This window comes from Rana temporaria, chromosome 1 (assembly GCF_905171775.1).
Source record: "Rana temporaria chromosome 1, aRanTem1.1, whole genome shotgun sequence".
Lineage (NCBI taxonomy): Eukaryota > Metazoa > Chordata > Amphibia > Anura > Ranidae > Rana > Rana temporaria.
The window spans coordinates 436491732-436506130 of record NC_053489.1 but is presented as its reverse complement, the minus strand read 5'-3'; the positions used below and the strand labels follow the sequence as shown (position 1 = coordinate 436506130).

The 14399-nt window shown below is 42.5% G+C and overlaps 1 protein-coding gene across 2 annotated transcripts in view; it reads left to right on the top strand.

Moving 5' to 3' along the window:
* The window catches only part of ADAMTS3 (ADAM metallopeptidase with thrombospondin type 1 motif 3), a 332671-nt gene that overhangs the window by 2572 nt on the left and 315700 nt on the right, over positions 1-14399 (top strand). For both annotated transcript variants that reach the window (XM_040326191.1, XM_040326182.1), the window contains exon 2: positions 110-137. In XM_040326191.1, coding sequence (XP_040182125.1) covers positions 110-137 — 28 coding nt within the window. The remainder of the gene's footprint in view (positions 1-109; positions 138-14399) is intronic.

Sequence of the window (14399 nt, the reverse complement as noted above, 5' to 3'; positions counted from 1 at the left end):
GAGCAATTTTGGTTTTCTGCTCAGCACAGAGCATGCAGTGTACTGTTAACCGTGAACTGTCCACACAGTTAAGTAAAACTAATGTTCTCTGTCTGTCTTTTCTTTTCAGGCTGGCAATGAAGGAAACACCCGAATAGGTAAGAGCATTAGGTGACATGTGGAACATTTGTTGATTTCTATATAAAATGCAGTTATTTGGGGGTAATGATTTACTAAGGAGTGAAATAATTACATAGTTTTTTCAAATTTCCATTCAAGCACAGACCCAAACAAGTTTAAAGGCAGTCCAGCAGGGACCAGCTTAATTTCGGTACATGTATGAGCAGGCTGGTTGTACACAAGCTGATCTCCCCGCTGTCAAAATGCAATAGCTCAGCGGAAGGGAATCAAACACTCGAGGTGGATGGGGGAATCAAGTCATTTTCTTTCATTCAACCCGGTGATTGAATGAAAAAAAAAATGACTCCTGAATTGCTAGCCTAAGCACCATTCACACATTGTTGTGTTAACCCGTCACTTTTGAATGTGCTAAAGTGCATGGGTTATTAAAGGCAATGTAATAGATAAAAGACATTCATATCTGTGCACTCTATTGCTGCACTTTAAAAAATAAAATAAAAATGTTGTCTGCTTTCATGCATTTTGAGACCCACAGAAGTCAATGGTAACGCATAAATGATGATGTGTTTTGCAAGCATTTTCAGCCCATGGTAACAAGCCTAATTCGTTTTTTATTGACCAACATTAAAAATGCATGACGCTTTAAATTGCGTTAAAATTGTGTATCAATCATAGGCGTGCGCACATAGGGTGTAAGGTGTGCCTGGGCACACCCTAATCACCCTGTACTGTGCAGATTCCCCCTGCTGCCTGGCTGCAGAGAAAGGGACTGGGGAATCTCTGTCCTCAGTGCCTTTCTCTGTCTTAAAAGTTAGACATCAGGGGTCTTTTTAGACCACTGATATTTCACCAAAGCCTCCCAACAGGGCTCCAAAAAAAATAAATATATATATATATATTTAAAAAAAATAAAACATAAAATAAAATTGTAAAATAATAATAATAATACAAATAAAGGCACTGACACCAATCTTTGCCCTGCTGACAAAGCCCTACTGACTTGCCCACTGCCATATACGGTATATTACACACGCATGTGTGTTTGAGCCTTGGTGTGCACACCCTAATGCCATAGGCTGCGCACACCTATGGTGTCAATGCATGTGCCAAACACACATTAAAAAGAAGGAAGCACAAAGGTAGGAAAGAGAAATGCAGAGGATGCCCTTGCTGACTTCTGTATTTGAAAATGCGAGTTTCCTGGATATTATGATGGGCTATTGCCATCATTATTTTTTGAGACACTTACCTGGAGCAGGTTACCCTACTTTAATTTCCCCACTGCTCTAATCAGCTGCCTGGAGTAGAGGGAAAGCTACAAGTTAGGGTATGGTTTTCCATACTTGGAAGTACTTGTTATTTAATTTGGCTTATATCGCTAAACAGAGCGGCATGGGAGCAAAAGAAAACATGTATATACTGTACTACTGGGCAAGAATACGTGGGGTAAAGCAAAGCTATTGCTTTGCCTAAATGGTCAAAGCATAATAATTGCTTAAACATAGAAACTGCCAGAAAAAAAAAGGTTTCAGAAGGTGATCAACAATGGTAACCTCTTTCTTTGGCAAATGAAATATTGGGTGATTTTCCCTTCATCACCTGCTCTGGTGACAACTGTGAAATGTTGCATTTCCCATTAATTTCTGTCCCTGAGACAATAGTCACTAGGACAAAAAGAAGGGCGATTCTCACCTGGTGGACACAGACAGTACTACAAACCTAACATAGGCTCCCTATCCAAAACTAAAAAAATAAATGTCATTAACTTGCACAGCAAGCTAGCAAGCATCTGCTAATAGGCTGACCAAAATGCAGTTTCATGGGTTTATAGTCTACAATAAAAAAAGAAAGGAAAAAAAAAGGTTTGGCCAATAACTGAACAAGCATGGTGCCGACTGACCATACCCTTACAGAAGCACTACAACATTGAATAGTCTTTCAATTCTGCCATAATATAAAGTATTTATATATGGAAGACATGTTGGTTTGTTATCTATAAGATTGGATAGAGAAGGAATGCAGTAGTTTAATCATTGTTTAATGTGCATCTGGAAGTCTTTACATTTCTTTCACCGGGTATATTTTTCGGCATGTGTTATCTGTAGATTGTTGTGTGATTTGTTTTCATGCAAAGGTTTAGTTTGTCATAAAAGAAATGGTGGGGTTTGTGGAACTGTGCTATCTTTTTTGGGAGTTAAACAATTAGATTTTCCCAGTATATTTTCCTTGCTAGGCTCGTAACAGCCTTATGCCTTGTACACACGACCTGTTTTCACGACGAGAAAACTGCCATTTTTTATATTGGTCATGAAAACCGGTCGTGTGTATGCTCCCTTGCAGTTTTCTCGACGAAAAAACTACCCGCAAAAAAATTGAAACCAGCTCTCTTTCTTCTCGTCGTGTTTCCCGTCAGTTTTTTTCTTGCCGCGAAAAACGGACGCGCAAGCTCAGAATCAAGTATGCAGCCCAAAAGCAGCCCAAAGGGTGGCACAATTTGAAAGGAACTTCCCCTTTATAGTCCTGTCGTACGTGTTGCACGTCACCGCGCTTTGCTCGGACGTTTTTTTTTTGCATGAACGTGTGTATGCAAGTCAGGCTGGAGAGGAATCATGTCGGGGAAAACTTTGTTTTTTTTCCTGCCGAGAAAAATGGTCGTGTGTACGAGGCATTAGCGTTTTACTGTACCCATTTTAGGACAGTGGGACCCCTTCCAAATGGCTGTGGCAGGTGTGTGGAGAGCTTGGAAACTGGGTCTCTAAGAGATACAGGACACTATGTGGAAGTATAATTCTTAGGCCGAGTACTCACGAGCAAACATGTCCGTTCGAAATGTCCGACGGGCTGTTTCCGGCGTACAAGGCTGTTTTTTCATTTGGCCCGCTGGCTTGTACACACCAGCGGACGATATTTCCCTGCGGACCTGAACGCGTGCACGTAATCCACGTTTGACGTCACTATAAAGGGAAAGGCCAAAGTCAATGGCGACGCCCTCTGTTCCGCTTTTGCTAGTTACGGCTTTGCTCGTGTTAGTGAAGGTTTGGTTAGAGCTGATTCGCGCTTCTCGGTCTCCAGGCTTTAGCAGGTAGTATTTTCTCGTTCAGTGCGTGTGCTTGTGGGTACGTAGTTGGCATTCGGGTACAGGCGTGCAGTTCGTTCTGCTTAGCAGATTCGTACTGTGCGTTCGTATCTGTGTGTCGTGCGTTCTTTGCAGGTACCGCTGGATTTGATTGTGCTTTCTGTTGGAGTGTGTTCTTGACTGACCAGCCGGCCGGTTTGAAGCCATGATGGAGCAGCAGCGTCAATTTTCGCGAGTTGGTGCTGTTTATGGGATGGCTGCTGGATATGTTCATTATTCCAGTACTTTGGCCAGAAACAGGGGGCGGAGGCGTTTCTGGACCAAGAATTGGTTGCGCCAGCGTGACCAGTTCTCACATATGCCTCTGCTTAGGGAAATCCAGGAGAATAATCCTAATGACTATAGGAATTTTCTCCGCATGACGGACCCCGTATTCAACAGTCTGCTGGATCTTCTGTCCCCCTATATCACGAGGCAGGACACTGTGATGCGCCAAGCCATCACGGCCGAGCAGAGGCTTATTGCCACGTTGCGGTACCTGGCGACTGGGAGGAGCCTGCAGGACCTCAAGTTCTCGACAGGCATCTCTCCGCAGGCGCTTGGGGTCATCATACCGGACACGTGTGCTGCCATCATTAAAGTTATGCACGAGGAGTATATGAAGGTAAGTTTCCTCATTTTAACCTCACAATGTGTCTTTAATAATGTGGCAAACTAACTTTTTATTTTATTTCCCAGATATGCTGTGTGTTTAACTAACGTTCCCTTTTCTCACTATGCATGTTGATATCAGCTTTTACATGTTCTTTTTATTTTGGCCTACCTGCATATTTTGATCTTACCCAATATTAACCTGTCCAGCATGCTATCTTCGGGCCAACCCCCACCATGCCACTTTATTTTAATTTTTTTGGTTTTCTAAAAACAGTTTAAACACCCCCCACCCCCCCTTCAAAGTGTTTTTGTCCCCATCAGAGGGCTGTGGAGTCTGTTATTAATTAAGTGGCCCTATATATTTGTGCCCCGAAATTCTCCCTTCAAAATTTGCAAATGCTATTTAAAAATTGTAAAGTTGCACAAGGATGCTTGTAGGATTATGTTTGCAATGTTTATGTGCCAAAGTACTAAATCTCTTTTTTTGTTTGTCCCCACAGCTACCCTCCACACCACAGGAATGGCAGTCTGTGGCTTCCCAATTTGCCGAGCGGTGGGATTTTCCTAACTGCGGTGGAGCAATAGATGGGAAACACGTCCGCATTGTGCCCCCACCCCACTCGGGGTCCTACTATTATAATTACAAGGGTTATCATAGTATAGTGTTGATGGCGGTGGTGTCGGCACAGTATGAGTTTCTCTATGTGGACGTGGGGAAGAACGGCCGGATGTCAGATGGGGGAGTGTTCGCACGGACTGATTTCTATGATCGTCTCCAAACTGGTGGTCTGGCATTGCCACCAGATGAAGATAATGTGGAAGGACTTCCGTTTGTGTTCCTAGCGGACGAGGCTTTTGGCCTTGGACCTCACCTAATGCGGCCTTTTCCCCAGAGGACCCTCACCTCAGAGAGGAGTGTGTTTAATTTTCGGTTGTCCAGGGCTCGGAGGGTAGTCGAGAATGCCTTTGGGATCCTCAGCAACCGGTTCCGCCTGTTCCTGACATCGATACATTTGGCGGAATATAAATTGAACACCGTTATATTTGCCTGCTGCATTTTGCACAATTTTCTACGCAGGCACTCCCAGACGTACCTAGCCCCCATGGGCTCTGAGGCAGGACTACCCTCAGAGAACATTCCTGGCCTGGACACTGGTCGCGCTGGCTTGGCCCCCCAATCTGCTCGTGAGGTACGCGACAAATATGTTGAGTACTTCATGGGTCGGGGGGCCATTGCTATGCCAGATCATATTTCTTTCTAATTCGGCCCCCAAAAGAAAGGAATATTCTCACAACTAATAAATAATTAGACCATTGGACTTTATACAGTTGTTTGTCATTACTGCTTTTTCTCTATTTTTCTGTCTTCCAGGTTATCTCCAAAAATAGTGCACTTCTAGTGCCAGATTTACTTACTCAGATGTATTAACTAACCACATTTGCACATTATTCACTCATCTACAAACTGGGTATTCAGTCTATAAATAAGAAGCCACTCTTTTTTCTGCTTTTGATGTCTCATTTTATTTTTTTATTTTAGTCATTTTTTAACAAGAAATGTGTATTTTTAGGCAGAACACATTTCCTGCAAATTCTTGAGACAAAATATTGGCTTTTAATTATTTATTTTTTGGTCTTTATTGACAGTGATTATCAATAATAATGATCGAAACACAATGTAACAATAATTTCACTGAAACTATACGCAAGAATTTTTGGGCTTGTCATTTGTTTGTGTCTAATTTTTTAAACAAGATTTTAACACAACACAAAAATTTTTTTGTTTTTTTCTAAAATTAGTTAACTTCTTTCTTTAGGTGAGATTTATTGTTCGTTTTGTGATCTGAAACTGGAAACATTTACAAACCAAAAAAGATCAACACCAAACAAAAATTTAAAAAAAGAACAGCAGTCAGTCATATGGATGGTGTGCTTTCACACTGGAACACGCCAAAATTTCTAAATGCACACATTCAGTGAAAACTCGCCAAATGTCATTGGTTAAACAGACAAATGGCCACATGTGCTATCTGACATCATGGGTGATCAATGTCTGTGTTTTGTGGGAGCAAACCCTTCCTCTCAACTACTTGAGGATCGAGGAGGGGTTTGTACCCACAAAGCACAGACAATAGATAGTCTGTGATGGCAGATAGCACATATTGGCACACTGTGTGTGCATTTAGAAATTTTGGCGTATTATAAAGTACAAAAATTAAAAAGGGTTTTGTGGGCGGGGGATGGGCGGGGGATGGGCTTCTGTGGTTCAGTCTTTGACACGGCCCATCATGTCCATGATATTTTTGTAATTTTGGTTGATGACTAGCATCCTTTGTCGCATGTTCTCCATTTCCGTGCTACACTCTGAAATGACATTTCGCACATTCTGCTCCATGACTAGCATCCTTTCCTGCATAATGTCCATTTCCGTGCTGCACTCCATTAGTTGCTGTACAATGATAGAAGCACTTGCACGTGAAAAATGTGCTACTCCATCTTGATCCCCTAAAAAGAAACAAATTGGCATTCAAAATATGTAAATAATTTCCAGCCTATCTGCATATGTTTGGCCCTATTAATATAGGGGTGACACTGACCTGATGGCCTGATAATTTCCACATCCCCAATTTCTTCATCTTCTATCACTCCTCCTTCTTCCACCACCTCCCCATCATCTTCTATCACTCCTCCTTCTTCCACCACCTCCCCATCATCTTCGACTCCTCCTTCATCCATCAATCCACCTTCTTGCAATTCGCCAAATTGTTCTTCCGCCACTTGCCCTTCATCTGATATAAATTCTAAGTCCAAAATAACTTCTTCCTCCTCTCTTCCTTCCTCCTTTCTTCCTTCCTCTTCTCCTTCCACATCCTCTTCTCCTTCCACATCCTCTTCTCCTTCCACATCCTCTTCTCCTTCCACATCCTCTTCTCCTTCCACATCCTCCTCTCTTCCTTCCCCAGCCTCCTCCTGCTCAACATGTGGAGGTGTTTGATTTTCCGGGTGTCTGGCCCTCTCTGCCTCCTCCAATTGCTGGCGTCTTCTTTCCCCTATAAGAAATAATAAAAAACAAAAGGTATACTCATCAGCACACTGATATTGGATATCATAAATCGCACACATTGCATAGACGATACATTTATGATGATTTTTGGTTGTTTTTTCTTTCAGCAATCCTCCATTTTTGGCGTAGTTCTAGGCCAAGCTCTGATGCTGCCCCTTTTTTGCAAAGAAGTGACACAAATGGATGTCCCCCCAAAACATTAATTCTCGTCGACCCTCCAAATAAATATACTTTGATTTTTGAGACACAGGTGCTTTGCATTTCAAGATGTTAAAACATCAGCTTTATTTGCATTTTGGAGAATGAATCTTGTTTGCCTGTCACATTCACTCAATTTAATTTCTGTGATTTTGCTAGTCAACAATGTTGGAAAACCAAGTTTGGGGCCAGTCAGCCATGTCCAGGTGTGTTGTTCCTGGAGTAACGTCACATTTTTGCGAAACAATGTCATATTACGCGTGTTTACTATTTCACCAAATTTGTTTAAGGTTGTTATTTGACATAAACACAATACAGTATCTACACATGTTCAAAAGTAAAAGCAGGCCAAGGAGGCAGATGTGAAAAAATACATGTCAACACATTATTGCAGACATTCCCCCCCCCCTTAAATAATATGGACTTACTTTTACGCAGAATTTTGAGGATCTTCTTCATGTGATGTGGCTCCCTCAATTTTAAATCGGACCAACGCTTCCGTAGTTGCTCCTTTGACCTGGTGACACCAAACATTCTCCTCATTCTCCTTGCCACCTTGTCCATTATGTGTGACTTCCTACGGTTTGGTGTTTTGTAGGGCCCACATTCACCATCATAATCCTTCCTCCTCATGATGTAAACCAACTCCACCATTTCTTCGAACGCCATATTAGTGGCTTTATATCTTTTAGGCCTGGATCGGGACGGTCCAGCCTCTGTCCCTTCACTTGCGCCATGAGAGCTCCGTGCCCGCTCGTGTGACATCGCCATCTTTCCTTCCCACAGAGATTAGGGGCGTGGAAACGAGGAAATGTCCCGTCAGGGGCGGAGATGAGGGCGGGGATTATTGCATATGCGGAGTGTCGCGAATGCCAACAACGTATTGACGTAGGTTACGCGGAGAATATTCGCGCGATTCCAGAACCTACACAGTTAACGCCATATTTACTTTTTCAATTGATTAGGGGCATGGCAAAGGTGACGAGGGCGGCGTTTCATACATACGCGGAGTGTATAAAAGGCGCTTGACGTGATTACGTAGGTTACGTGTTAATTCAGCGAGCGGAAGAAACGAGGATTGTGAGAGAGGCAGGTAAGAAATTTAAACATGGGATCAGCAGCGGGCTCTAAAATGTAGAGCAATGGGATGGGGGTTTGGTCTGTTGGTTGCACAGTTTTATTAAGCTATTATGTCTCTTGGATACCAGAATGTGATTTTCGTACCCAAATGCTTTTGTAGACATCACAAAATAGAGAGATCAAAAATGCTGTGACTCATTAGTAATTATGTAGGGTGTATTCAGATCAGGCCAAGTATTGTTCTGTGTTGGTTGGACAGAGGTCATTAGGAAGTTTCTTTCATGTAATCAATGCTGAGGGGCAGGATATCTACACATGCAATAGTGCCTTGATGAATGCTGTCATTTGTAATAATTGTGTATGGTTGTAGATTTATATTATTTCCTGCAATGTAACCAAAGGGGCGGCATGTTAAAAAAAAATGTTAGCTAAAACCAACCAATGGGGCAGAGCTGGCCAGCATTTTCTAAACAAGAGACACTGTGTTTGTATTTCTATATAGGTACTACTTTTTTAACAACATATTCTATCAATGTAAATGCTGAGGCTTTTTTTAATTGTGTTTTTGGTTTCTTTTCATTTTTTCAATCTAGAATAAAAAAAAAAAAAAATTTATTTCACAATGGATCTCCTGCAGAGCCAAGACATTATCCAGCATTTGCTGGATAAATTTCGGGAAATGCCCATCCTGTGGGATTCAAAGCAGGACCATTACCACAATAAGGACGTACGAGCGGCAGCACTTGAACAGCTAGCAGCATACATGAGGACATGGGTGCCAGAATGCAGTGCCAACATGGTGAAGGATAAACTTGCCAACCTCAGGGGCACATATAGGAGAGCGTACAAAGCTCACCAAAAACAGCTAAGATCTGGAGCAGCAGCAAGACCACCAAAGGAACCCAAGCTGTGGTATTACAACCAGATGTCATTTTTGCGGGATCAACTGGAAGGCAGGCCATCAATGTCGAGTCTGAATCCCAACCTTTCCTCCACGCTACCTCCCAGCGGGACTTCCCAAGATCACCACAGCCCTGCAGAGTCAGATGAAGAGGGCCTGGCTGACAGAGAGGCAGATCTGCGCCTCTACGATGATGAGGTATAGTAGTTTCATAACTATTTATGTAATAATATTAATTATTGTTTGATTCTTGACTTGATATTGGTTAATAAAATACAAGCTGGGAAGTAAAAATCTAAAATCGTGGGCAAACAAATAGGTGTCAGGGATGACAACTGCAGGGGTCAGAGGGTGAGTCTGTTTTCAAGTTTAAATTCAAGGCAAAAAATAAGATTCAAGCATGAAAATGTGAGTGAGTATATTCCTAAATATATTACAACATGTCCCTTTTTTTTACACAGGAAGAAGAGACCAGCCAGGAGGTGGCAGATCCTCTCCTCACTGACAGCCAGGCCGAAGGGGTCAGTGGCAGCCAGGAGGAGGCCGGGCCCAGTGGCGTTCAGCAGCTCCCCAGGACAAGCACCACCAGCCAGGCTCCTCCCCTTTATATTAGGCCACCAGGCCGTAAGAAGAAATTGGGGGCAGTGGAGGAAGCCAGCCTCCAAATGATTAGGGAGGCGAGTGCCATCATGAGGGCCCCCCTCAACCCCACTGAGGCCTACAGTGCCTCCGTGGCACATGACCTGAATCAAGGCACGGAGGAGCAGAGGCAACTGGCAAAGGGCGTGATCAACCAGGCCCTTTGGTGGATGCAGAGGGAGCTGCTGACCCCAGACACTGGGCTATGTGACCCGGCCCGGCTTGCTGAACACCATTCTCCTGCTGCCACATCATCCCCACCTGCAAGGGCCCAGGGAAGACCCGCTGGAAGGCAGCCTGGAAGGAAGGTTGCAAGGAAGAGGAGACGTTGATGCCCTGCCTTCCATTTGATCCCCCACAAATGGCATCTTGTTTGGACTACCACAGCTTGGGTTCCTTTGGTTATGTGCTGCTGCTTCAGATTTTATTTAGTGTGCTTCCTGAGGTTGGCTAGTTTATCCTTCACCATGTTTCAAATGCAAGTTTGCATGTATGTTGCTAGCTGTTCAAGTGCTGCCATTCTGTTTTTGATCCTTTTTATAATTTGCTCAAATAAAAGCCTTTTTGTTGATTTGAAAAACGTGCCTATTGTTTGTAATACTGTGGGTATTATTTTAGGCATCAAACATTACAAACAAATAAAATGATTAATCTAAAATATTCACTAACTCATGTGGGGGGGGGGGGGGGGTCATTTGGTGTGCCAACATGGTAGACAATTTAAACAACCTTCAACAAAATCATGTTAAATATACAAACAAAAGCTAAATCAAAAATATTTCCTATTAAAATATTCTAAATGGTGACATAACTATAAACACCTAAAGAAAGTGGGAAAGATAACCATTAAACATTAAAAGAAAAAAATTTGAAATGTGGAGGACCACTAAAAATATGATACGTCGGGCCAATAAAAGTTTGCAAAAATCTTACTACATCACAGCTAACAAATGTCACTTTTCAGTATGGAACAACTCAGTTGAAATAACATGAGCTAAATAACTGATTAGTTATAGCAAGAGAAGAATGAATAAAACGACGGCATCAAGCATTGGTTATTGTGTGTTTTGCTTCAGTGTTCTATTGCTAGAATTAATCTTTCTATTGACGAATGTGCCATATCCCAAAGAAACGTGAGTTTTACCTGAACGAGCGCTCCCGTGGCCTCATTTAGTCTGAGCATGCGCGGGGTTTTTGTACGTTGGTTTTGTGTACTCACCACCAAACATGTACGTTCGGACAGGATTTGAGCGGACGGTTTTAAAACAAGTTTGGAAATAAATGTCTGCTGGAAAACGGCCCGGCGGGCAAATGTACGGTGAAATTCTGTACGCTCGTAACTACACACGACCAAACATGTATGCTGAAACTGGTCCGCGGGCCAGTTTCAGCAAACATGTTTGGTCGTGAGTATGGGGCCTTAAACTTTCACCAAAATGTGAAATGTTAGTTTTGGGTAGACAGACACTAAAGTCATTGTTCGCTGCAATGATTTTATGTTTTTATCACACAGCTTTTGAGTCAGTGTCAGAATACTTTTTCTTAGAAATATATCAGCAATTACTAGGAAATATTGGAGAACCAGGAGTGATATTAGAGGAGTGACGGCTCAGGAATGTCTGTGAATGGTTCTTTCTGCTGATGAATAAATATGAATATCATGACGGGAAACGTCAAGCAAGCCTTAAATAATTTTCCACTAAAATATTGCCACTGGGTGGCATTGTTTCATTAAGTGTGTATATCTAGTAGTTTCTAGATAGTTTTGAATCTAGTCATCTTTTTGCCTTTTTTTGTAAATGGAAATAGAAAACAGAACATATAGGTTGCGCACATTATATACAGTAGATGTATAAATTTTAAACAATTGCATCATAATATCCATTGTGGTTTCAAATGTATGATTTAGCACTTGTTGCAATTTTTTTTATATGACACACTGGGATACTTAAGTTTCTTGCATTGTTTTGCTTTAATGTCCTCATTAATCCATATTAGCTGTCCAAGAGAAAACCTGTTTCAACTTCACTCCCTCCCTATACCTATTTTTTGCCCCCCTCTCCTAACTGTGTAGCCAAGTTATGCACATAAAGCATACTGACACGCCTGGCGATGCACTGCTGTTACCTAAGGATCTGCCACTTTGCCGCAGCACATCTGGTTTCAAGCCACCATCTTCTTCTGATATCACCAGGTGGTGTTGGCTTTCTCTTCTGAGTTGTGCAGCGGCACTGTTGTGGCGTGCATGAGCTATTCTGTGCCATCTGGGAGGCAACTGAAAAAACATAAATAGACAGCCAGGCTCCTTGATGAACCTGTATGGTGCATGCACCATATCGTACCCTGCAGCAGCCTGGCACTTGTGATGTGGGTATCCCAGGAGGCTGTGACCACTGCACATTTAAAGTGGATCTCCACCCAAAAGGGGGAAGCTCCACATTTCTGCCTCCTCCTCCTCTCCAGTGCTACATTTGGTATCCTGGTTTTGACAGGTACCCATTCCAATTTCCTGCTGAGCTTGCCACAGCAAACTCAGCTGGAATTTTGGTCCTTGTTGAAGCTGGCCCATTGAGAAGTGCAACATGATCTGCACATGTGCAGTAGGAAACCGGCTGTGAAGCCCCAAGGCTTCACTGCCGGTTTCTCTTTCCCAAGTTGGCGGTGCCAGCACCCGAAAGCCGATTAAAGAATTTACTTGGGTAAGGACACTACAGGATCCCTGGAGGGGTAAGTGCCCTAATAAGAGTAAGAGTCAGCAGCTACAGTATTTGTAGCTGCTGACTTAAAACATTTTGGTGAGGGGGGATTTCTGCTTAGGAGGATGTTGTCAGATAGCCCTTTAAGGATAAAGTAACAGTATCTGTACCTAGCTCACCCCACCAACAGCGGTCAATTACTAGGCATGAACACTGTCATATGGGGAGGGATCCATGACATAATTTACCCATCTAAAACTAGTCATCTTACTTTGTTTGGCCCACAGCCTGAACAAGGGAAAATCTAATGATTCCCCCATCCACGCTAAACCGCACAGATAGAAGAATCCCCACTGCTGGATACTGATAGGATGCAGTCGACGTTCATCTGAAAGATTCCACCTGGCTCAGTCAAGTTTTAAATGGACTTTCTGAGTTGAGTGGTGCTTGCAGGAACATCCAAGCATTGAAGTATAACTTAAGGCAAAACTTTTTTTTTCAGTTTTGGATAGAGGGGAGAGGGATTGAAAGACCTGTCAGCTTTATTGCTGTCTGTGCCACTGTTAGGGAGAATGACCCTCTCTATTTGTCCTAATTACTATTATCATTGAAAGGAAAAGTGAAAGAAAATCCCCCATTTTTGATTGTCCCCAGAAAAGTAATAGATGGAAAATCCTCCAACGAGGACACTAGTTCTGGTGACCTGAGGGTCCCCAAGAGATACCCTTAATTTCCTTTCACTTGGTGTTTTGGCTATGGGAAAGAAAATGAAGGTAAATCTCCCCAATGGTACAAAGATGGTCACGCTATACCTTACAGGGGTTATAACCCTCACTTACTCTATTCAAAAAAGGAAAAGTTTTTGCCTATAATTCTACTTTAATTCCAGGCAATTCAGCAGTGTTTGGCCAGTATAAACTCTGACAACACTCGACACCAAAGTTTTCACAGGTGAGGATGCATCAGTGGGGAGGTGGCAATGGAGCATGGCTGTATATGTTTACATGCCTGGAAGGTGGGGTATGTGCATACATTGTCATTTTGACCTGAATGGCTGATTGGCTTCCATACTTCCTTAGTCTTTGAGCCAACAACCGCTTGCAAACAGTGAAGATAAAACTGAGTTATGCACCTACTTTGGAAATATGCTACCCAATAAATTATCTAAAACAGCTGAGCAACTAGCATTTTTTAGAAGGCAAGATTAGCAGTGATATATATTTCTCTTAGTGCCAGCTTTGTTGGCGCAATCTCTCCTGCCTCCTTGGCCCAATAATTTAATGTCTGGCTCCACTACCTAAAAAGGAGGCTTCAGAAGCAGGAAGGAGTCAAGCTTGAGTTTTTTTTTTCCATGCCAAACCCAACTGTTGCAGGAAAAATCTAAATATTTTGCTGCTTTAGCTACCTATATGCTCGGGTCTACTCGTCATTTTGATATAACGTTTTTAGTGAAAGGCAACCTTTACTTAACTTCAACCCATGCTTAGCTGGAATCACCTAGGTTTATGACAGGTCTGCTTTCCGCCTGACTGCTTTATGTATGGTAGTTGCAGAAGGATAGCTAGGTGGTCCCAGAAATGTTTGGGATTACTGGAAGGGAAAAGTAAACCAATTACTTTTCCCTTTCTATAGGAAAAGTAAACCAGCTATACTGGATCATGACCAAAACTATGCAATGGCACCCAGCTCAACATCTATTCTGTGCCAAGTCAGGCAGACCCTCACATAATTGTTGGTAAATCTAAATTAGATTGTAACGTGCCTAGAGAGCATTACAACCTCAACATACCCTCTGAATTTCATCTCTACTCCAGCTACCTTGTACCACTACTTCCCAACCCCTAAATACATTTTGGATACTTCTTCTCCCCCAACATTTCTTAACTGCATTGAAAAATAAACTTGCCCAAATAACAGGACAGACAAACAGGAACATATCTGGAAAGATGCAATCAGTACTTGCTGACACAA